The 20,663-nt window shown below is 47.8% G+C and overlaps 2 protein-coding genes and 3 non-coding genes across 8 annotated transcripts; all 5 read left to right on the top strand.

The window, feature by feature from the left end:
- The first annotated feature begins 290 nt into the window (after nucleotides 1-290).
- Nucleotides 291-15,342, top strand: PABPC4 (poly(A) binding protein cytoplasmic 4). Of its 4 annotated transcripts, XM_074563016.1 has the most exons (16): nucleotides 300-446; nucleotides 785-1,380; nucleotides 7,326-7,519; nucleotides 7,837-7,952; nucleotides 8,424-8,563; nucleotides 8,826-8,920; nucleotides 9,531-9,668; nucleotides 10,710-10,805; nucleotides 11,312-11,584; nucleotides 11,849-11,936; nucleotides 12,081-12,200; nucleotides 12,759-12,886; nucleotides 13,537-13,630; nucleotides 13,756-13,886; nucleotides 13,974-14,073; nucleotides 14,992-15,342. In XM_074563016.1, the coding sequence occupies exons 2-15, from the start codon at nucleotides 1,188-1,190 to the stop codon at nucleotides 14,058-14,060; spliced, it is 1,893 nt and encodes a 630-aa protein (XP_074419117.1). In that variant the 5' UTR covers nucleotides 300-446; nucleotides 785-1,187; the 3' UTR covers nucleotides 14,061-14,073; nucleotides 14,992-15,342. The 4 variants fall into 4 exon arrangements, with proteins under 4 accessions (XP_074419120.1, XP_074419117.1, XP_074419116.1 ...); XM_074563019.1 differs by lacking the exon at nucleotides 12,081-12,200 and having other exon boundaries at nucleotides 291-446; XM_074563015.1 differs by lacking the exon at nucleotides 300-446 and having other exon boundaries at nucleotides 655-1,380.
- Nucleotides 10,432-10,564, top strand: LOC141733253 (small nucleolar RNA SNORA55). Its single transcript, XR_012584250.1, has one exon. It is a non-coding gene; the product is annotated as a small nucleolar RNA SNORA55 (small nucleolar RNA).
- Nucleotides 11,083-11,215, top strand: LOC141733252 (small nucleolar RNA SNORA55). Its single transcript, XR_012584249.1, has one exon. It is a non-coding gene; the product is annotated as a small nucleolar RNA SNORA55 (small nucleolar RNA).
- Nucleotides 12,338-12,470, top strand: LOC141733251 (small nucleolar RNA SNORA55). The gene has a single exon (XR_012584248.1). It is a non-coding gene; the product is annotated as a small nucleolar RNA SNORA55 (small nucleolar RNA).
- A 348-nt stretch (nucleotides 15,343-15,690) lies between the features above and the next one.
- On the top strand, nucleotides 15,691-19,601 carry PPIE (peptidylprolyl isomerase E). Its single transcript, XM_074562760.1, has 10 exons — nucleotides 15,691-15,752; nucleotides 15,827-15,925; nucleotides 16,093-16,136; nucleotides 16,852-16,878; nucleotides 17,078-17,159; nucleotides 17,775-17,875; nucleotides 18,003-18,126; nucleotides 18,211-18,396; nucleotides 19,001-19,143; nucleotides 19,230-19,601. Exons 1-10 carry the CDS (start codon nucleotides 15,722-15,724, stop codon nucleotides 19,296-19,298), a joined length of 906 nt encoding a protein of 301 aa, XP_074418861.1. The 5' UTR covers nucleotides 15,691-15,721; the 3' UTR covers nucleotides 19,299-19,601.
- The last annotated feature ends 1,062 nt before the right edge of the window (nucleotides 19,602-20,663 follow it).

Below are 20,663 nucleotides of genomic sequence, written 5' to 3' on the forward strand. Positions count from 1 at the left end.
GAAGCATGTGGGGGACTTGGGATTCCTAGCACTGGGAGTGGTTTAGACAGAAATGGAGGCCCAGCTTGTTCTGGGGCATGTGAGGAGGCCGGAGCCAGAGCGATCCTAAGGGGCAGTGGGCCGCCATGTCCTCGCTGAAGGTCGTCGCCTGGCGACCCCAAAATGGCGGGCGGGGGGGCACCCCCCCGCCTCGCCTCGCCTCGCCTCGCCCCGCCCTGCCTCGCCTCGCCTCAGGGCAGACGGGCGGGCGCTCGGCGGTCCTCCCCCCCGCTGGGGTCGCTGCAGCGGGCGGCGGCGGCACGTCGGGCGGCGGGGGTCGCTCCCCGCCGGGCCTCTTCGCCGCCGCCGCCTCCTCTCCGCCGCACGGCGGCCCCGCTCCACGCCGCCCCGGCGGCTATAAAGGGCCGGCCGCCGCCCGCCGCTGCCTCTCCGCTTGCCGAGCCGCAGTGCGTGAGTGGGTGTCCGGGGCCGAGCGCCGCCCCGGGCCGGGACCGCGGGGCAGGGAGGGCACGGGGAAAGCGAGGGGGCGCCGGGCGAGCGCGGCTCCGGCCCGGCCCGTTCTGTCCTGTCCTGTCAGCCCGGCGGCCCCTCTCCTCTCTCAGCCGCCGCCGCGTGTTGGTTATTGACCCGTTAGAGCCGCTCAATTTTATATATGCGTGTATATATATATATATAAAATATAAACATAGCAGAGAAGATTTAATTTTAAAAGAAAGGTTCGCATAAATATATATTACAGAGAGGATTATTTTCCTAAATTTTTTTTTTTGTTTTTTTACCTCAGAAAATCAAACGGCATCTGCTCTGGAGAATTGGGGCTAAAGTAGACTTTTAAAGCAAACTAAGGGACGTTTTTAGGGAGACCAAGGACGGTTTTGCCCAGGAGCTGACAGGAGAAGCGCTCAGGAGCTGACGTAGGAATTTTGGCTTCGTATCCGAGAGCCCTGTTCTCCTGGAAGCTTAACTTTGTTTTTTGCTGATTTCTAAGCCTCTCCTTCCCCCTTGGCTGCTGTGTGGCCCCCCAGTTTTGCCCTCCCTTCGGTCATCAGCCCCCCCCAGCTTAGTGAGGCTTTTAAATAAGATTTTGAGTTTTCCCCCAGTTTAAATATTTACGAAAAGCTTGACCTAAAGAAACCCCAAGAATAAAACCCTGTGAGTTGCCGGCGTGAGCGTGTGGTGAGTGGAAGATGAATGCGGCTGCCAGCAGTTACCCGATGGCGTCGCTGTACGTGGGTGACCTGCACCCCGATGTCACCGAGGCCATGCTCTATGAGAAGTTCAGCCCCGCTGGGCCTGTTCTCTCCATTCGGGTCTGCAGGGATATGATCACCCGCCGGTCCCTCGGGTACGCCTACGTCAACTTCCAGCAGCCAGCAGATGGTAAGTGACACATACAACAACATCTGCAGCTTTTCTTATTCACTTTTTTCCATTAATCCACACTGCCGTTGGTACGTACTGCCATGCAGCTGCCTACAAAGTGTTACAGGGTAAGTAATCACTTGCTAGTGATTGTTGTGAAGCTGGAATATTTTTTACAACTCAGTGCCTCCGAAACAGTCTGCCAGTGCGCATCTTGGTAACATCTCTGATAGACAGCCCTATTTCTCTCTTACTAATATTAATGTTTGGAGACTTGGGTTTGTTACTTGTATAAGAGAATAATCTCCACTCTGTTCCCCTTTGTCCTTGTGTAGGTTTGAGCCATTTGTGTGGGTCTTCAGGCAGTCAGTCCTGGCAGAAGTAGTTCAGAGTAGTCAGCCCTGGCTGAACACGCAGTTTGACTGGCTGGGCCTCTGGCTGCCCACTTGCTCCAGTTTAATATTTGGGAGATCGGGTGGACTGCAGGTTGCTGTGTTTGTGCAAGCAGCTGGATGGGTCTCACAGTCTGGCAAGTAGGTGTACTTGTATTAATGGGAAAGAAGATGCATTGTTCAATTCATGGGAAACCAGGTTGTCTCCCAGGCAGAAGCCAGGTTGATTTGCTCCCAGACACTTTTTTTCATACTTGAATTTGGCTCCTGCTCAAGTAGATACTCCAGAGCTGAAGCAGCAGAGGCATGTGAAAGATGGGACAGAAGAGGTCATTTTGGAACCTGTCTTTTCTGGAAGAAAAATAGGTCAGCGTTTTTTGCCCTAGTTTTCGGAACCTTTGCTGCTTGACTGGTGCAAGTTTACTGGTCTGTGCTGTGATTTATCAGCATCTATATGCGATAGAGACGTCCAAAGGATAGATGAGAGCGAACTTTTCCCTTGAATTCAGAATCAACTCACAACAGTGCAAACTTCAGCAGCAAGTAAACTTTCCTTTAGCCTCTAGTAGGTCATCCTGCTTTAATTTTTACAGGCAGCAGAGTGATCTGTTTGTTGCACTGACTGTTATATTGACTTTGGATCAAAGGATTGGTTGCATGAAAAACAGAAACTTTATTACAAAATTGTATTTCTGCAAACTAGCAGAGCCTCTGGGGTTGAGCTCTTGGCTGGAATGTTTGTATTTTAGGTAGTCTGTTGTGACTATGGGTCATTTTAGCTTCCATCCTCTCCCAGGTTGAAGTACCTTCTGCATGCTGTTTTCTTGGGATGCTGACTGATCTGATCAAGCACTTCTCGTTCTTTCTCTTATGCACCCCAGTGCATAATTTCTTATCCATGGAACTCTTAGAAGTGCTTTTTATGCAGGCTAAGCAATGTTATTTATGTATTTTAAAACTTCTCAGTGAGAAGTAAAGAACCTGAGAGTCTGTATGTGCGGTGCTCTCCTGCTCTGATGACCCTGTCTGCTCTGACTCCCTCTTATAAAACCAGTACATTCATGTGCTGTACAAGCAAAGGTACAGTTATCCAGGCTCACCTGCCTTTGTCTAGGTTGTGATCTTATCTTTTAGGAGAAGAGAAATAAAAACAAGCAGCAGAAATAAAGTCAAGAAGGAACTCCGAGTTTGGATTAGATAAACGTTGGAGAGATGGGGTGGAAAAGTATAGATAAAGTTCTCTTAAAGTAGAGAAGACCTGTATAATAAGTGTAGTTGTGATCTTAAAAGAGAAGAATCGTTAGTCACATGTGCTTGCTTTAGCAGAAATAAGTTCTGCATGTCATACAAATACAAAGACAGGTGGCCTTCCAATATATTTCAAAGCAATCTTTAATGGTAATAAATAGGCAGGAATTTAGAGGGAGGTTGCATCATTCTGGGCTCCTGGAGAGGCAGCAGACATTTTAGGAAGTCGCAGTACTTCAAGTGATACTTCGAACAGTGGTGTCTTGTTACTGGTAGGTCTTAGAAAGTCAAGTGATTTAAACCTAATCATTGAGTTAATATCGGGAAGGAGAAGTATTCAAACTCTTCCTGCCCTCATGAAGAGATCTCTTTTGAAATGCTTCTCATTTCTTCTGTCTGGAAAACTGCAGCATGTGTTACTTCGCTTAAGTAAAAAACAACTGTTGTACTAAATGTAATGCAGCAGAACAGAAACAGATAATTTTGGAAAGGTGAGCCCGTTGGTGGTGTATTGTGGTCTCTTCGAAACAAAGACTTGAAGATGAAGAATATAATTCTTATTGTCAAATGCAGGAATTTGGCTTTTGTTTTCAAGGTGACAGTACTCAGTATTGCCTGCGTGAGGGCTTTCTGAAAGGAGGAGGGATCTGTATTTTCTTACAGGAATGCATAATCAGAAATGCATTCGTACTTCATTTTACTAAATCTGTGAGAAGATGGGGGATGTTCTGTAGCACTGTAGGGATCTGTTTTGATTTGTGGGTGATAGTAGATGCTACAAAATACTGTGTAAAAATAGTCAGGAAGTTTTGTGCTCTAAAAACTTTTAGGGAAACTCTTGTGGACACACTGTTAATATGCTTGAAGTGGTAGTAGGTATTAAAGAAGTTGATATATGATAGTTTGCATTTCCCTGGAACCTTTTGTGGAAGGATGAGTGCTTCATAAATCTGAAGAAAACAATGTTTTACCTTTATTTGTGGGAAACAAGACTCTGTCCGTGTAACTAGAGAAGACCACAGAGCAAGTCAAGTAGCCGGAACTCTTCCCCATTATGTGGGGCCACCAGGAGATCACACTTGTCACATCCTGAATGTGCTCTGTACTTCCAGAGTTCCTGTGTCGGAATTGGTTCAAAGCTTGCTTTTTCCTTTACATTTTTGTTAGCTACTGGAGTGATCCTTGACTCTGCAAAGGATTACTTTCTGGGCATGCATTGTCTAACTGGTAGCCTGCTGCAGAGAGGTTATTTTTAGTAAAAATAAGCTCTGCTGTTTTTGATTGCAGTTCTTTGGTGTAGTAACCAGTGAATACTGAATCTGTCATACTGTGATAGGCAGATTAAGGAAATGCTTCAGAGTTCTGGCTAGTTCAGGCTCAGAATATTTATTCTTTTTGACTGTGAAGAAGGGAAAGAAAACAAACTAATTTCATTTGAAAGGAAAGCTGGATTTCCCTTTTCATGTGTTCCTCATGCAATTTAATTGCATTCCAGGGTTTCATAACATTGACAACAGTCAATGACAACTCAGATAATGAAGCAGAGAGACTTTAATATGGCTATAGAGATAAGCTGTTGTGGAGGTACAGAGAAAACAGAACACTTCGGAAGCCAAGAAGGAACCCAGAGCTGGGAATTAGTAAGTCTCTGAAGAAAGGTGTAGAACATAGATAAACTTTTTGTCTCTTCCTTAAAAATGCAGGTGTGAAGTTTAAAGGGAATAGAGGTTATTTACATGTGCTTCATTGTGAATAGTATTTTGTTCTAACTTAAACAATCAAGGGATTTAAGTCTGTTCTGTATGCAACCTCTCCTTTTTTAAAAAAGCTTTTATATTTGTGCTATGTGCTTTTGTTGTCGGGTCTTTTTTGCTTTGTGATACAAGCGAGAGCCCTGGTTTGCAGAGCAGCCACCTTTGCAGAATAAAACTCCTTGTGCAGAGTTTCTCGTGGGTGAATCTTGATGTGTGCGTGTGGTTATCTGTCTTTGTGCTGCTCAACCACAGTTGCTAATTCCAGCATTGTGTTAGCTCTGCATCATGGAGCCTGTAAGGGAGATTAATTACTTTGAGGCCTAAGGCAAGCTGCAAGGAGTGTTCATATGCTTTCCCTGTCCAGAAGGCTGTGGAAGAGGAACGAAAAGGAAGCCTGAAAGGGGTTCAGAGTGTGTATAATGTTATATATGAGTTGCAGTTGAGTCTGCTGGAAGGATGACAGGAACCAGTGGGAGAGCAACAGATACAGGAACTGAAATGGCTGAAGCTTTGTGGCTTAAATAGAAGTAAATGAGAAGGTGTTTGCTCAGATTAAGGAAATGAATCAGATGTGCCTAGTCTGAGTCATTCACATAACTCATGCTGATCCTTCACCGGTTTTCTTAGTTACTGGTGTAGTATGATTGCATTTCCACCTGTGGGTATGGCAGACCTTCCTCAAATCAGGGGCTTTCTTATACTACTGCCCTCAAGAAGTGTCTTGAGTGAATTTCAAGCAGAGTATAATAATAGAGAGGAATACTAGCAGGCTATTGGAAGAGCAGTGCAATAGTATCTGCTTAAGTATATGCTTAGGAAGCTTGAAATAACTGGGGGTAAGTTCATAACTAGTCTGTATCTTGGTAGCTGCTGTAGAGTGTTTCGCAGTTCCCTCTGGTTGTGTGCCACTGCTTCATCTGCCTGTCACCTTTCAGCAGGAGCCCTGTTTCTGCTGCAAATGGTATATACAACTAGTTTGTATACTTGCCAACACATACTTTTGGAGGACCTCTCCCTGCTATAAATAAACACTGCCAAATTTGACGAGCTGGACCAGGTTGCCTGCTGAAGTGCCTAGTAGGAATGGACTGCAGGAAGAACCTCAGTTGCATTGATTCAGAGTAGCAGCTGAGGAATCCTATTAGCATGGCAGTTAATTGCACTTACCACCTTTGACTAAACAGAGCTAGTAGAGTTGTAGCAAGTATAACTTTCCTCCTTACATTTTTTTTTTTTTTTTGGCAAACCTGACTACTTCAGGCCATCAGAGCTTGTTTTCCAGCTGCAGGTATGTGTGTAGGACTGGGGGAAATAGTGACAGCACCACTTCAATTTAAAAAGCAGTAACAATAAAAAACCACTTCCAAAGCACATGAAAAATACTAAGAAACTTCCATGCAGTAGTTGAAACTGACTTTGGGGGTAGGGTATGCAGGAGCCTTGTAGGTAATGTCTCATAGGAGCTCCTAGAGGTAGTTCCATGAAGTGCTGAGTAGTTCCTCTGGTTGTGCTAGCAGTCCCACGAAAGGAGAAGGTGTTTGAATTGGCATTTTCCTTGAATTTGCTGCTCCTGAAATCTAACCAGCAAGTATCATTGGGTGAAGGTGGCCTGGAAGAATTAAGACAAAGAAATTTCGAAAACTTTTTCTGCCCTGTTAATATTCCTTGATTTTAATGCCTGTCTATCCCTCCCTTTCTCTGCTTCATGCTGGGAATTAACAGTCTTTCTTTTTCTCTGCGTACTCCATGCTGGGAGTGTTTTCTGGCACAGAAGAGTCCCAAGCATCTCAATTTTATGAACAAGATCCTAATGTGTGTACGTAATGATCCTTTTAATATATCAGTAGGTAGCAGAAATAGAATCATGGAGGGGCTTTCAGTTTAGGTTAGAAAGACAGTGCTGGAGTTTTTGAGTTTAGCTAAACACCTCTCTCTTAATCAGATCAGCTATATGGACTTGTTTCCAGAGTTTAGTCCTCTCTTGCTGTCAACTTTAGATGGAGCAACTTGGGAATAATTTTTTGGCCACGCAAATTATAGAGGCTGACTCATGTCTTCTTCCCAGCCAGCCACGTGTTCGTGCACATTTTCCGTGACCTGATAGGCAAATGATCCTTTTCTCTTAATAGAAATGAGTATGGGTAGATGTGAGCTTCATGAAAAGCAAACAAGCCAAACAGTCACTTTTGTTACTTCCTTTTTCTCCCAGGGTTTCCTGTATTTCCTTTCCTTCTTTGGGTGCAGCAATTTACCTTTATAATAATTAAAAATAGAACTAATAAACCGCAGGCATTTTGACATTCATTTTGCTGTGGTCGTTAGAACATTACTCTCATGTAAACTTAAAATAGTCTGTTAAACCTATTATATACTTAAACATGTCTAACGACTGTGCTGCAAAGACCTCCCTTGAAACATTAAGTTAAAAAGTCATTGGAATTGGCTGCCTGTGATATTGCCCCAGGTGTCTCTACGAGCTGAGTAAAATTCAGAGAAGATGATCACCCACATGATGGAAACCTTTATTCTGTAACAAACCACAGAAATCTGTTCTTGACTTCTCTTGCAGCTGAGCGTGCTCTAGATACCATGAATTTTGATGTGATCAAAGGAAAACCCATTCGCATCATGTGGTCTCAGAGGGACCCCTCCTTAAGGAAGTCAGGGGTTGGGAATGTCTTCATTAAGAACCTGGACAAATCCATTGATAACAAGGCACTTTATGACACATTCTCAGCGTTTGGGAATATTTTGTCCTGCAAGGTGAGATGTGGTTACTTTGTCCAATTCTGTTATAGCAGTGACATGATCAGACAGGTCCAACATAGGAAGCAAAAGGGACGCATTTCAGCAAGTTAGGAGTGGAGTCTCTAAAAGGCAGAGTTGACCAAAAGATCAGGGATTGCTGAAGTTGCATCAGATTTGGTCATGAAGTGTGCAAGTCTGAAGCATAGATAATGTCTTCCTAGTGTTGACCCCTAGCAGTAACTTATTTTTACATGTTCGTCTTGTATCTGAGCGCGATAGAGGAGAAAACATGTTCAGAGAGCTGACACTTTGTTTTCCTTCCACATATCCAGGTGGTGTGTGATGAGAATGGCTCTAAGGGCTACGCATTTGTGCACTTTGAGACCCAGGATGCTGCAGATAGAGCCATCGAGAAGATGAACGGCATGCTGCTAAACGACCGCAAAGTGTGAGTGTCACAGCCAGAAGCAGCAACGATCGCATGAACCGTGATGCATCTCGGTATTAACAGGGACACACAAGGCACTGGTTCTCCTGGCCCGAGCCTTGGCCTGCTACCTCTCCACTACAGGGCTGGTGAGTGACCCTGCCCAAGCCATGGCCTGCTACCCCTCCATTACAGGGCTGGTGGGTTTCCCTAACCAAGCCTTGATTTGCTACCTCTCCGCTAGTGGGCTGGGGTGGGTTTCTGTGGCCAGTACTCTCTCCACTGCAGAGCTGGGTGGGAATCCTTGTCTGACTCTCTCTGCCATAGGACAGGTGATTTTTCTGTGGCCTGTTTGTCCTTCTCCTGTCACGCTTTCTTGTTCCCATTTCCAGCTCCTACTACACACTCATTTTTTGCCTCACTGCCAATTGCACATTGTTTTTCCACTCTTGAAAACAAGATGCTTATTGGGATTTTCATTCTTTCTTGCAGATTTGTTGGGAGATTCAAGTCTCGTAAAGAGCGGGAAGCTGAGTTGGGAGCCAAGGCAAAGGAATTCACCAATGTTTATATTAAAAACTTTGGGGATGACATGGATGATGAAAGACTAAAGGAGCTCTTCAGCAAATATGGTAAATACAGAAATGCTTTTAACGAGGCTCTGAATTTCATGACGCATGTTAGTTTATGCTGGTACCAACTGTATATCTCTACGTGGGTCACTGAGGCTGAGGAATACAAAGCGTTGAGGTGTGGGTAGTAGTTGTGCCAAATGTTGGGACAGGAGGCAGAGGCTGACCAGGAGATGAGAAAGAAGGCCGGTGCTGCTACATGAAGTTTAATAGTCTTGAAAGAGTTTAATGATATTTTACTAATCCTGTCCTTTGGTAACAGGTAAAACTCTGAGTGTTAAAGTGATGACAGACCCCACTGGAAAATCCAAAGGCTTTGGCTTTGTAAGCTTTGAAAAGCATGAAGATGCTAACAAGGTATGACCAATTTTTCTGCTGCGTGGGTATCTTCAGAGAAGAAAAGCTGACTTGGTTTATTGTAGGAGCCTGTTACTAAAATGAGAGAACATTATGCCTTGGGCATAACCTCTTCTATGTGTGGGGATTTAGAAGCCTTTTGCGCCTTACTAGCTTGACATTCAAGGATAACCTGGCATTTCCTCAGAAACTACATCCACACAGAATGCAGTGGTATAATCGAGAATGTTAATTGCTGAAGAAATGCTACGATGCAGGGCTTCAGGAGGAGGAAGGTGTCTAGAGTGAGAACATTGCTTAGAAAAATGGTCTTCTCTAAGCAGTATGCTGGTTAAAATTTGGTCTTAATTGCAAGAAGGGGTGGGGATAAATTCACAAGTTGCTGTTAGTCCAGCATTTACAGTGGTGTTGTCAGCATGGTCTCTCCTGATAACTTCAGTTTGTCTTTAATTAGCCTGTTACGCAGAAGCGGTGCAAAGGTAATGTGACAACCTCGGTTTATCGGCTAACAGGCTGGGCTACAATGTGAACTTTGGACAGTCCTGTTCAACAGGATCAGGTGCTGTCTTGATTCAGCAGTTGACAGTTTCCTCTTGAACCCTCTATCCAGGCAGTAGAAGAAATGAATGGAAAGGATATCAATGGGAAAATGGTATTTGTAGGCCGAGCACAGAAGAAGGTCGAGCGCCAGGCAGAGCTGAAACGGAAGTTTGAACAGCTAAAACAAGAGAGACTCAGCCGGTACCAGGTGAATAGTCTGTTCCTTTTCTAAATTTAAGCACTGTTTTCAGTCTTTTGGCAAACTTGAAAGGAACAGGGAACTACTGGAGCGAGTCCAGCGAAGGGCAACCAAGATGATTATGGGACTGGAGCACCTCCCTTATGAGGAAAGGCTGAAAGAGCTGGGACTCTTTAGCCTGGAGAAGAGAAGGTTGAGGGGGGACCTGATTAATGTTTACAAGTACCTAAAGGGTGGGTTTAAGGAGGACCCTTTTCCTTAAGGGTCAGGCTCTTTTCAGTGGTTCCCAGTGACAGGACAAGGGGCAATGGGCACAAGCTAGAACATAGGAAGTTCCGTTCAAATACACGGAAAAACTTCTTTACAGTGAGGGTGACAGAGCACTGGAACAGGCTGCCCAGGGAGGTTGTGGAGTCCCCTTCTCTGGAGATTTTCAAGATCCGCCTGGATGCAGCCCTGAGGGATGTGCTTTAGGCAGTCCTGCTCTAGCAGGGGAGTTGGACTAGATGATCTCTAGAGGTCCCTTCCCACTCTGAAGATTCCGTGAATTGACAAAGTAGTCAGTCATTGTCCTATCCCGAGAGTTAAAATGTAAAGGTGACTCTGGTATTTGGGGGCAAAGGGGACATAATCTTGGCAGGGAAATATTTAGGAGGACATGAGAAGAGAGAGTCATGCAGTCCCCTTTAAACTGGGGATGTCAAGAAGGATGGAAAGAGTCAACAACTGTTACCTGTCTAATTTATGGCAAAACTGGGTCATGTCAGAGATGGCATCTGAATCTTTCCCACTTCTTGCAATATAGTGCTGGACTGGGAACACACGGTGCAGCAGGAAAGCAGAGGAAATCCAGACAAGCTCCCTTTCACCACAGTGGGACTTGTCTCTATGCCTTTGCAACATTTATTGCCTTCAGCTTTGGGTGGTACGAAAGGCACGTTATGCTAAATTAAGGGTTTTCAGATAAATTACATCTCTGACAGATGAGTGCTAACAGTCATTTAGATTTTCTTTAATGTTATGAATGTCTCGCTGTTCTCCCCTTTCTAGGGTGTTAACCTGTACATTAAAAACCTAGATGACACTATAGATGATGAAAAATTGAGGAAGGAGTTCTCACCTTTTGGGTCAATAACAAGTGCTAAGGTACTGTGGACGTTTGGGGATATTTGGATTTTAAAGCCTGAAGAAGGAACTATTATCGACATGGGATTGAATGGCAGTTCTTGTATCCCTTGGTCATTGTGGTCCTGAGAACATCTGGACTAGTAAATACACAAATTTCTTTGGGTGTTGGTGGGATTTTGATGAAAACTTGCTTCATTCCCTCATCAAAAGAGCGGGCAGGAAGCAGCAGACATGCTTGTTTGAGGTGACTCCCAATAAGCATGAAATGGCATTTCCTTACGCGTGCGTAGAGACTGCACCAAATCTTTCCCATTCCTTACTGTGCAGTGTGGGCCTGGGGACACATGGTGCTTACAGAAAAGCAGAGTAAATCCAGGCAGGTGACGTCTCATTCAGTGAATACCTGTCTCTACACCTCTGCAACAGTTATGTCCTACCTGCCTGAAAGCTGACAGGTAAAAACTGTGGATTCTTAGGCTCAGTTTTTGTAATGGTACTCCACTAGCAATTGATCTTTACTGCAGGTGATGCTGGAAGATGGACGGAGCAAAGGGTTTGGCTTTGTCTGCTTTTCCTCTCCAGAGGAAGCTACGAAAGCTGTGACAGAGATGAATGGGCGAATTGTGGGCTCAAAGCCATTGTATGTTGCACTTGCACAAAGGAAGGAAGAGCGAAAGGCCCATCTAACTAATCAGTACATGCAGCGCATTGCTGGGATGAGAGCCTTGCCTGCCAACACAATCATTAATCAGTTCCAGCCCGCTGCTGGAGGATACTTCATGCCTGCTGTGCCCCAGGTGAGCTGAGCTAGTGTGGCTTTCTAACCTGTCTTGGACCTTTGATGCTTCAGCTGCAGTAATCTTGTTGAGCCTTTCTTATGCCTGTAAGCAAATAACCCCTAATGAGGGGTGCAGTCAGTGGAGTTAATTCTGTGACTTCCCAGCTGCCTGTTCTCTTAATGTGAAGTGAGTGTTGAGTCCTGGCAACAACTGCCAAAACATGTTGTGTAAACAGTGTTATTCGCTTAGAAGTTGCCTCTGAGCTTGTCTGTCTGTCTTCAGGCTCAGAGCAGACCCACTTACTATGCACCCAACCAAATGGCGCAGATGAGACCCAACCCACGCTGGCAGCAGGGAGGAAGGCCTCAAGGTGAGTACACTAGAGACAATATTTTGGTTGTATGACTCTCTTGGCTATGCTTTCGGACAAGAACAATGCATGCTTCCTGTAGCTGACTGTCCTGACTTGCCAGTCAGTTCTGTTTTGAGGATTTCCCCTCATTTTTTCCATTAGGCTTCCAGGGAATGCCAAATGCCATGCGCCAGTCTGGACCACGGCCAGCACTGCGCCATCTGGCCCCTGCCGGTAATGCTCCGGCCTCTCGTGGCCTCCCTGCCGCTGCCCAGCGAGTTGGTAAGGTGTCTGCCTCCCAGGCTCTTCCCTTTGTCTGTGAGGGAGGAGGATGCTATTGAGACTTGACTTCTACTTCCCAAAGATGGTTGTCAGATATGGATAACCAAAGGCCACCTGGAGCAAGGGGCAGAGAGACAGCACCTGAACCTTTCCTATTCCTTGCTGTGCAGTGCAGGGCTGGAGACAGGTGGTGCTACAGCACAGCAGTGGAAATCCAGATGGGTTGTTTTCCACTGGTTTGGAACTCATCTCTACACCTCTGCAACATTTACCACTCAGAAAGAAAGGCTCTGTAGGTTATGGATATTGTTTTCGGAGTACAGCATCCAAATTCGTTTTATTCCAGTGAATAACTAGAAAATATCTTAAATGCAGAATATGGCATGCATGGTTTAGTTCAGGGAGAACAGCCCCTTCCTGAAGTAGCCAGTTGCATTTTGGAGACACCAATTTCTAAAGTGTTACTATGCAGGGCATAGTTTGAATTCAGCAGTGAATATCAGACATGTCAACTTGCTTTCATGTTGCTACAGGTGTTTGTAATTCTGTTTTTTGCAGGCGTTGGCACTGCAGCGCAGAATTTAGCTCCTCGTCCGCCTGTAGCTGCCCCCGCTCCCAGAGCTGTTCCTCCTTACAAATATGCCTCAAGTGTCCGCAGCCCACACCCAGCTGTACAGCCTTTGCAGGTAACAAAGGGTCTGGGGTGTGAAGTCCCTGCAGTTACTGCAATCCAATGGGTTTCACATGCAACTGAAGTGTTTTTACAGAAACGTCAAACTTACTTTTGTAACCCAGGCAGGCATCATAATTTGGAATTTAAAAACCTGGCAGTTGTACTTTTGCTAAAGGCAACCTCGTTGGTTTATCTGTCTTGTACTTCTAAGCCCTTTTTTACACAGATTTGCTGTAAGGATATTTTTCTAGGTTCTTTGCTTTCCCATTTTGCAACCATTCGTTCTCCCACCTCTTTGCCAAATACTCACTAGGGTATCATTGAAAGCACATTTTGCTTTTCCCACAAACCTCTGTGCTGTTAAAAAAAAAAAAGCAGGCATGGATGGTGCTTGTTCTCAGTTGAGGTATTTGTCTCACAATGTTTGATCCAGGTTTTGTCAGATATTTACAGTGCCTATGTGTGACATTAGGGGGTTTTGAGTTCAGGACTTGGAGGGAGCACGTTTGTGAACCAAGGGCACCTCACCTGTCCTTTTCTGAAATTTAAGTCTGCTGTAGGCTTGACAAAGATTGTGTTTTAGGAGGAGGGAATATCTTGCTATTGTGTCTATGAAGCAGTCAGCCCTCGTATTTCAGAACCCTCATGTCTGCCCTTCCATAGGCGCCTCAGCCTGCAGTACACGTGCAGGGACAGGAACCACTGACCGCCTCCATGCTGGCTGCTGCCCCTCCCCAGGAGCAGAAACAGATGCTGGGTAAAGTGAAACTCCAGTTCTTACACATTGCGTTTTACTATGGAAATCCCCTCAGCTTTCAGAGATACCTTTTTAATTGAAACTCAACTGTCTGAACTCTTTTTCATCCCCTCCCTCCACCCCAGGAGAACGTTTGTTCCCTCTGATTCAAGCTATGCACCCCAGCCTTGCAGGGAAGATCACAGGAATGCTGCTAGAGATTGACAACTCGGAGCTGCTGCACATGCTGGAGTCTCCAGAGTCCCTCCGGTCAAAGGTAGACTGGTCTGTTCCTTTAGACGGGCTGTATTGTGGGAGACCTTGGTCCAGAGAGCGGGTCTCACAGGTGACTTGTCTCCCCGAGGTGGAGGAGGCTGTTGCAGTGTTGCAGGCTCACCAAGCCAAGAAAGAAGCTGCCCAGAAGGTGGGCGTGGTTGCTGCTACCTCTTAAACCCAGGAGACTGGTGAGTGTCTGGGTCCATAGCTCCAGTTCAAAGCTTGCAGAATCAGAGTAAAGACGGAATGACCGTTAGTGAACACAGCCAGTCTGGAGGCCCATGTAGGTCCGGGTGCAGCACTTGTCTGATTTTAGTCCACTCTTTAAAAAACAAAACAAACAAATCAACCCTAATGCAGTTTTTCCCATTGCAATCTGTATTGTAGAAGCTTTAGAAATATTCTTCAGAAATCTTAGTTTAATTAAGCATCAGAAAGATGTTGCGTAAGTCCCTGAAGTGTTCCTAGCAGTTGACATGTCAAGGAAGGAATAATGTATTGAGATAAGATAGATCTTGCGAAACTGCTAATCTGGGAAATAAAATGACACGCATGAGATGCTCTAGTGACTTTGAGGCTAAATCGGCTGTTAATGCCCGGTCCTCATCCTGACAATCACTTGCCTGCAGTAGATATTAAAGTGCCGAAGTCAGGAATGTCATTTCATTGCATCGGTCTGTGCAAACAACCGTCTCCTGTTTTGGATCTGGCTCTTGTTTAACTTCTGAATAAGGTTTTGGGTTCTTTGCCTCTTCTTGCTTTTGGTGATCCATTTTTCTGCGGGTTGTCAGGAATTGCCACCTTCAGTACTCTTTGTGAAGCTGTTGTGGTCAGATGTCACAACTCAAACGCTGAAGAATGATGAAGGGTTCTTCTGTTTTCATCTACGTATTTCTCAATGGCTCCAGGCCCTGGCTTCTCTGCTAAAGAGTTTTGAGTTTCTTGTCAGATGATCAGAAATGGATATTATCCACAACTCTTAACAGCTTCGTTCTACCTTGCAAATTACATTGGGAGTCCTTATGGTTTGTAAAAACGGGGAGGTTCACTAGCCTGGAGCGAGGTGGTGCTGCGTGTAGGTAACTCCTCTTCCTCTCTTCCTCTAGGATGCAAAGAAGTCAAATAGCCCCTTCATGGACATCTGCTCAAGATGTTTGAAGATTCTTCACTGTCCTGCAGACTTCAATGCCATGCATCATATCACATAGTTATATTGCATTTTGTAAATTAATCTTTAAGATCTTATTTAAAAAGCCAACTCTGAAGCTCTAGATTTCCAAAAGCAGAATTGGGCTTGCAAGCTTTTCTGTCGTGGTCAGAACAGAGCTACCCTTTGTGTCTTCTGAGCAGGATATTGAGGATTTTAGGTTGAAAGTTATTTTGTGGTTTTGGTTTTAACTGAACAATCCACTTTGGAAAGTCTAGAAAGCATTTATCAATAAAGGAATAAAAACTTTCATTGTGTCACTTTTTTCTCTCTAGATTTGGTAAGTAAATGCCATGTGGCTTAGTAAAATTAAACTGGCAGGCAGTTGTCATAGGTCTATCTATTAAAACTGTGATTGAATCCAGTTACTCTGCTTGTTAACTTTGCGCAGTTGCTGTTTCGAAGCAGCTGTGTTAAATTTTTGCCACAGGCCGATGATGTTGGGTTTGGTTAATGCCCGCCTGGGCCAGGGCTATAACGAAGCGCCGATCTAACGGAAGGGGCTGGAGGAGTCCCCGCCGCGCTGCCCGCCCGCTGCCGGCGGAGGGCGCTCGCCGCCCGCTCGCCGCGGCCCCTCCCCGCGGAAGGGGCTGGGCCGGGGCCGGGGGCGGTTCCGGGGCGGAGGGAAGATGGCGGCCACCAAGCGGGTGCTGTACGTGGGTGAGTGGCGGGGCCGGGGGCCGCCCCGAGCGGGGCTGGGGTCCGGCGGGCGCTGACGGCTGTGTGTCCCGCAGGGGGGCTGGCCGAGGAGGTGGACGAGAAGGTGCTGCACGCCGCCTTCATCCCCTTCGGCGACATCACCGACATCCAGATCCCGCTGGACTACGAGACGGGTGCGTGGCCCGGGGCGGCGGGTCGGGCGCATCCCCCCGGTGCGGAGCGGTGAAGGGGGCAGCGAGGTGTCCCCGGGGGGCGACACACGGGCCCCAGCCGCTGCTGGGTGGCCGCGGGACCGGTGTGTCTGTGCTGCCGCTGACCGCTTGCTGCTCTCTGTCTGCAGAAAAGCACCGGGGCTTCGCCTTCGTTGAATTTGAGCTGGCAGAGGTGAGAGTCACGGACTGCGGGGGTCGGAAGGGACCTCGGGGGGTCATCCAGTCCAAGCCCCTGCCAGAGCAGGGTCACCCAGAGCAGGTCGCACAGGGATGGCGTCCAGGCGGGGTTGGGTTGTCTCCAGAGGAGACTCCACACCTCTTGGGCAGCCTGTGCCAGGGCTCTGCCACCCTCACAGCAAAGAAGTTTTTCCCCGTGTTTGGATGGAACTTCACATGTTTCAGCTTGTGCCCGTTGCCCCTTATCTTGTCACTGGCCCCCACTGAGCAGAGCCTGGTCCCGTCCTCTTGCCAGCTGCCCGTTAGCTGCTGGCCCAAAGTGTCCCCGTGCTGACCCTCTGGCTCAGCAGCTCTGGGGGCATTTTTTGGCTTCATGGGCAGCACAGGCTGGCTTATATTTGCTGTCTTATAATCTGTCCTGGGCTTCATACATGAGATCTCCCAAATATTTTATGTAAGTGATAAAGCATCGTACGTATAATGAGTTTACTGGGTTGATTACGGGAAGACGAGCCCCAGATCCTGGTTTGGATACGGCTCTCGCAAGGTCCATCAGTTTTTACAGCCCTGGGGTAGATGATGTTTAGGAAAACAGTCCTTTGGCCGTCTTCTTTTGCAAGGAGATGCTGGGGCACGTATATGCTGAGCCTGGCTTTTAAAGATAGAGAGAGAAGACATGAAAATAATTATTTTCTTTGCCTTTTCGGCAGGATGCGGCGGCAGCTATTGACAACATGGTATGGACGCTCTTCCCACTCCCCTGCTGGGCTTTGCTGTCTTCCCAGTGGCACGGCGCGGGGTCCTGTGTGCCGTGGGCCCCACAGAGGAATCAAGCTCTGTTTTCCTCTGACCTCCACCAGGATTTGGGGGGGTCTCAGTGATTTTTATTTTTTTTTTACCTTTTGGTGGGCTTTGTTGTGCTTTTTCTCTCTGCAGAATGAGTCTGAGCTCTTTGGCAGGACAATCCGTGTCAACTTGGCCAAACCAATGCGAATTAAAGAAGGCTCATCCAGGCCTGGTGAGTTGGTGCCTGGGAGGGGAGAGTGTCCCAGGGGGACGTTCAGAGCTCCTCGCATCAGCCTTTCTGCTATCCCAGACCCCGAGGCAGAGATCTCTGCTCTGCCTCCTGTTTGGGATCTTGGGGATCTGAGCAGCAACCTAATAATCAAATAAGTTAATAACCAAATAACCAAAAATATTCCCCACGTCCTCGGATGGAAACACTCTTGGCTGCACTTCTAACTGTCTTCATGCCTTCTGACAGAGGGCACGGCACGAACACACACACGCGCCAGGCAAAATTACCCACACATCTGGCCACGTCTGTAAAAGTCAACGGGGCCAAGGCCATGCCAAGCAATTGCCCGCCGTGAGGGTAGTTGCAGCGCGCGGGCTGTGAGCTCGCCCAGTGATGTGTGGCAGCTCTGGGAGGAAGAGGAGATGACTTTGTCCCATATTTCCCTGCACGCGGTGTCCCCTGGGGCAGGCTGCTGCCAGCCAGGTGCTCCTGTGTCTCGGGTGTGATCCTGCTGCCAGCGCTGTGCTGCGTCCTGGCCCATGCGGCCGCCTGTGTGCTCGTATATGGCCCTTCGGTTCGGTTCCTGTGCTCTGACCCTTTCTTTGGCCATCACAGTCTGGTCGGATGATGACTGGCTGAAGAAGTTTTCAGGGAAGACTCTGGAGGAGAACACAGAGGAGGCAGGAGCAGAGGCCCCCAAACCAGAGGTGCAGGAGGTAGGAAGAACAACCAGAGCCACCCTGTCCCTGCTGTCCCTAAGGCTGAGAGCGTGAGGCCAGCCATCTCCGGAGGCAGAGCAGAGCAATGTCATCTCAACTTGCATTTTTTTCTCTTCCTGCCCAGGGTGAGCCTCCTGCCAAGAAATCCCGGGCCAACCCTCAGGTTTACATGGACATCAAGATCGGAAACAAGCCTGCGGGGCGGCTGCAGATCCTCCTGCGCTCAGATGTGGTGCCCATGACCGTAGGTGAGGAGAGGACCGGCCTCCCCAGTGCGGTGGCTTCCAGCTGCAATGCAGCTCTCACTTCTCTTGCCCCTTGTCCCCAAACAGAGAATTTCCGCTGCCTCTGCACCCACGAGAAGGGCTTTGGCTTCAAAGGGAGCAGCTTCCACCGCATCATCCCCCAGTTCATGTGCCAGGCCGGCGACTTCACCAACCACAATGGCACTGGAGGCAAATCCATCTATGGGAAGAAGTTTGATGATGAAAACTTCATTCTCAAACACACCGGGCCAGGTAGAGCCGTCTCCCTGGGCAGGGGCTGGAGAGCAAAACGGCTCAGCATCATCTGGGGGCCACGCTTGGTCTGTTTTGACCAAAACCGTGTTGATAATAGCAGCCCTGAATTATAATCCGTGTTGGCCAAACACTTCTGCCGCGGCATAATCTTCCATGGTCAGACCGTTGCGTCTCACCAGTATTCAGCAAGCAGAAATGCATCGTTCTCTCTCCATCCATGCACCGTTAATTTCCAGTATTACAGAATGGAGAAAGCATTTCAAAGCTGCTGTCCTGTTTCATTTTAAAGGAGGAAAGTCACAATGTGACTATGAAAAGCAGCAAGAAGCAAGCAGGTTTATCTCCATACAAACGGCTTTTCTATTACTGCAACTAAAAATAGATACGGGCAATCTCCACCACTTTGCATCTTTCATGCTTTCAAGTGTTTCTTTCTCAGTGTAATTGGTTTTCTCCAGTTTCTGTGAAGCTTAATATTCAGTGGCTCTCGTAAAACCCGCAGTGTTTTGCAGCGCATGGGAGTGGTTTGTGTTGAAGTAGCAGCTCACGTGCTGCAGCTCGTCCCTTGCTCCCCATCCATAACAACACTTTTTGGTCACAGGGCTGTTATCGATGGCAAACTCCGGGCCAAACACCAACGGCTCCCAGTTCTTCATCACTTGCGACAAAACAGACTGGCTGGACGGGAAGCATGTGGTGTTTGGTGAGGTGACGGAGGGCATGGACGTGGTGCGGCAGATCGAGGTAGGCGCCGGTGGTCGGGGTAGAGCCTGCCTCCGTTCTGCCCTTAGATTTTTGTGCTTTTAATTCTTACTGCTCTTTTCCCAAAGGCTCAGGGCACCAAAGACGGGAAACCAAAGCAGAAGGTGATTATCTCGGACTGCGGGGAGTGCCCGTGAGCTCGGCTCTTGGAGGGGGCTGGCGGGGGGGGGAGCCCGGCCAGGAGGGGGTAGGGATGCGACTGGGGTGGACGGCCCCACGACCCCCCGACAGCATCCCGCTCCCCCGGCTTCTGTGGAAATTGCCCTGCGAAGCTTGGCGTGAGCGTGCCTGGGGGCAGCGCTGCAGGGCTCCTGCTTGTCCCAGGATAAATCGCTCCTCGGCCTGCGCCATCCTGGGTGCCCCGAGCCGGGCCAGGCCCTTCCGCTGCTGTGTTCAGGAAAGACTTTATATTTGGTAAAAATAAAACCTAGTTTTAAAAATACTGAGGACATACCTCCGGCTGCTGAATTCTCCCCGTGTGAGGATGGTCTTTGAGCAAAGATGCATGTTTTTGCATTTGCCCTTGTATTCTCAAATACGGTACCTAAATCCTGGCTCCGGGGGAAGCTACCCGTGCCGGGGCGGGAAGAGCAGAGCCGAATCTCTCCTGCTTTTCCAGCAGCAGGATCTGGTGGAGGTGTTTTGGCCTGTTCCTAGCTCTGTAGTGTCTTTTCGCATCAGCAGAGGGAGGCAGGTCCCTGGTTGGTGGCCGTCCTGCGGAGAGCCAGCCTGGTCCGACCCCATCTGCATCCGAGAGGGATGTGGAAGTGGGAGAACAAGAAGCTAGAGAAGAAGCTAGATGTAGCTAGACAAGAAGCACCAGAAAATGAAGAAACCCTTTGGATGATAGTGGTTGGACTTGATGATCTAAGGGTTCCTTCCAACCTATGACAGAATAATTAAAAGAAGTGATGAGGCTGTAGGAAGGGGTTTAATTTCCAGACTCTGGTTTGCAGAGCGGTATAGCTGCCTATATTTACCGTTTCCAACAGTGGGTAGGTCTGGTCGTGCGTTGTGAAGGTAGCCACGTTGTTGGAAAGTGCTTGATACGGAGTTTCCTGTGAAACGATGGCGCTGGGCACGTCTGGGAATGTGTGTTTGGGGGGAGGAAGGGATGTGTGGCTTTGAGCTTGGGCAGGCATCGGCAGGAGGGATGGGGCTGCCAGGGCAGAGTCGAGGGTCAGCTGTGCGGGGCTGGGGTTTAGGGGGTGGTTTCTAGGGCTTGTGCAATCGGGGATTTTCGGTTTCTGGGTTGCTCTTACTCGCTTGATGGTTTTCCACACTGTTTGGGCGTTGTGCGTTGCCTTACAGCCGGGAGAAGGTGAGATAGGGGCACTCGGACGTGATACCTGACAGACAAACCAACCCAGTGTTGCCCTTCCTTGCTCCCTCCGGTTTGTTGTTTAAAGCTCAAATTTCAGAAGACGGTCCTTGCAGACCCCTTCATCCCTTGCTCACTGAGGGAGCCAGTGGAAGCCCTGGGCATTCTGCAAAGGCAGCAC

The sequence above is a fragment of the Larus michahellis genome, chromosome 19, assembly GCF_964199755.1.
Source record: "Larus michahellis chromosome 19, bLarMic1.1, whole genome shotgun sequence".
NCBI classification, from domain to species: domain Eukaryota; kingdom Metazoa; phylum Chordata; class Aves; order Charadriiformes; family Laridae; genus Larus; species Larus michahellis.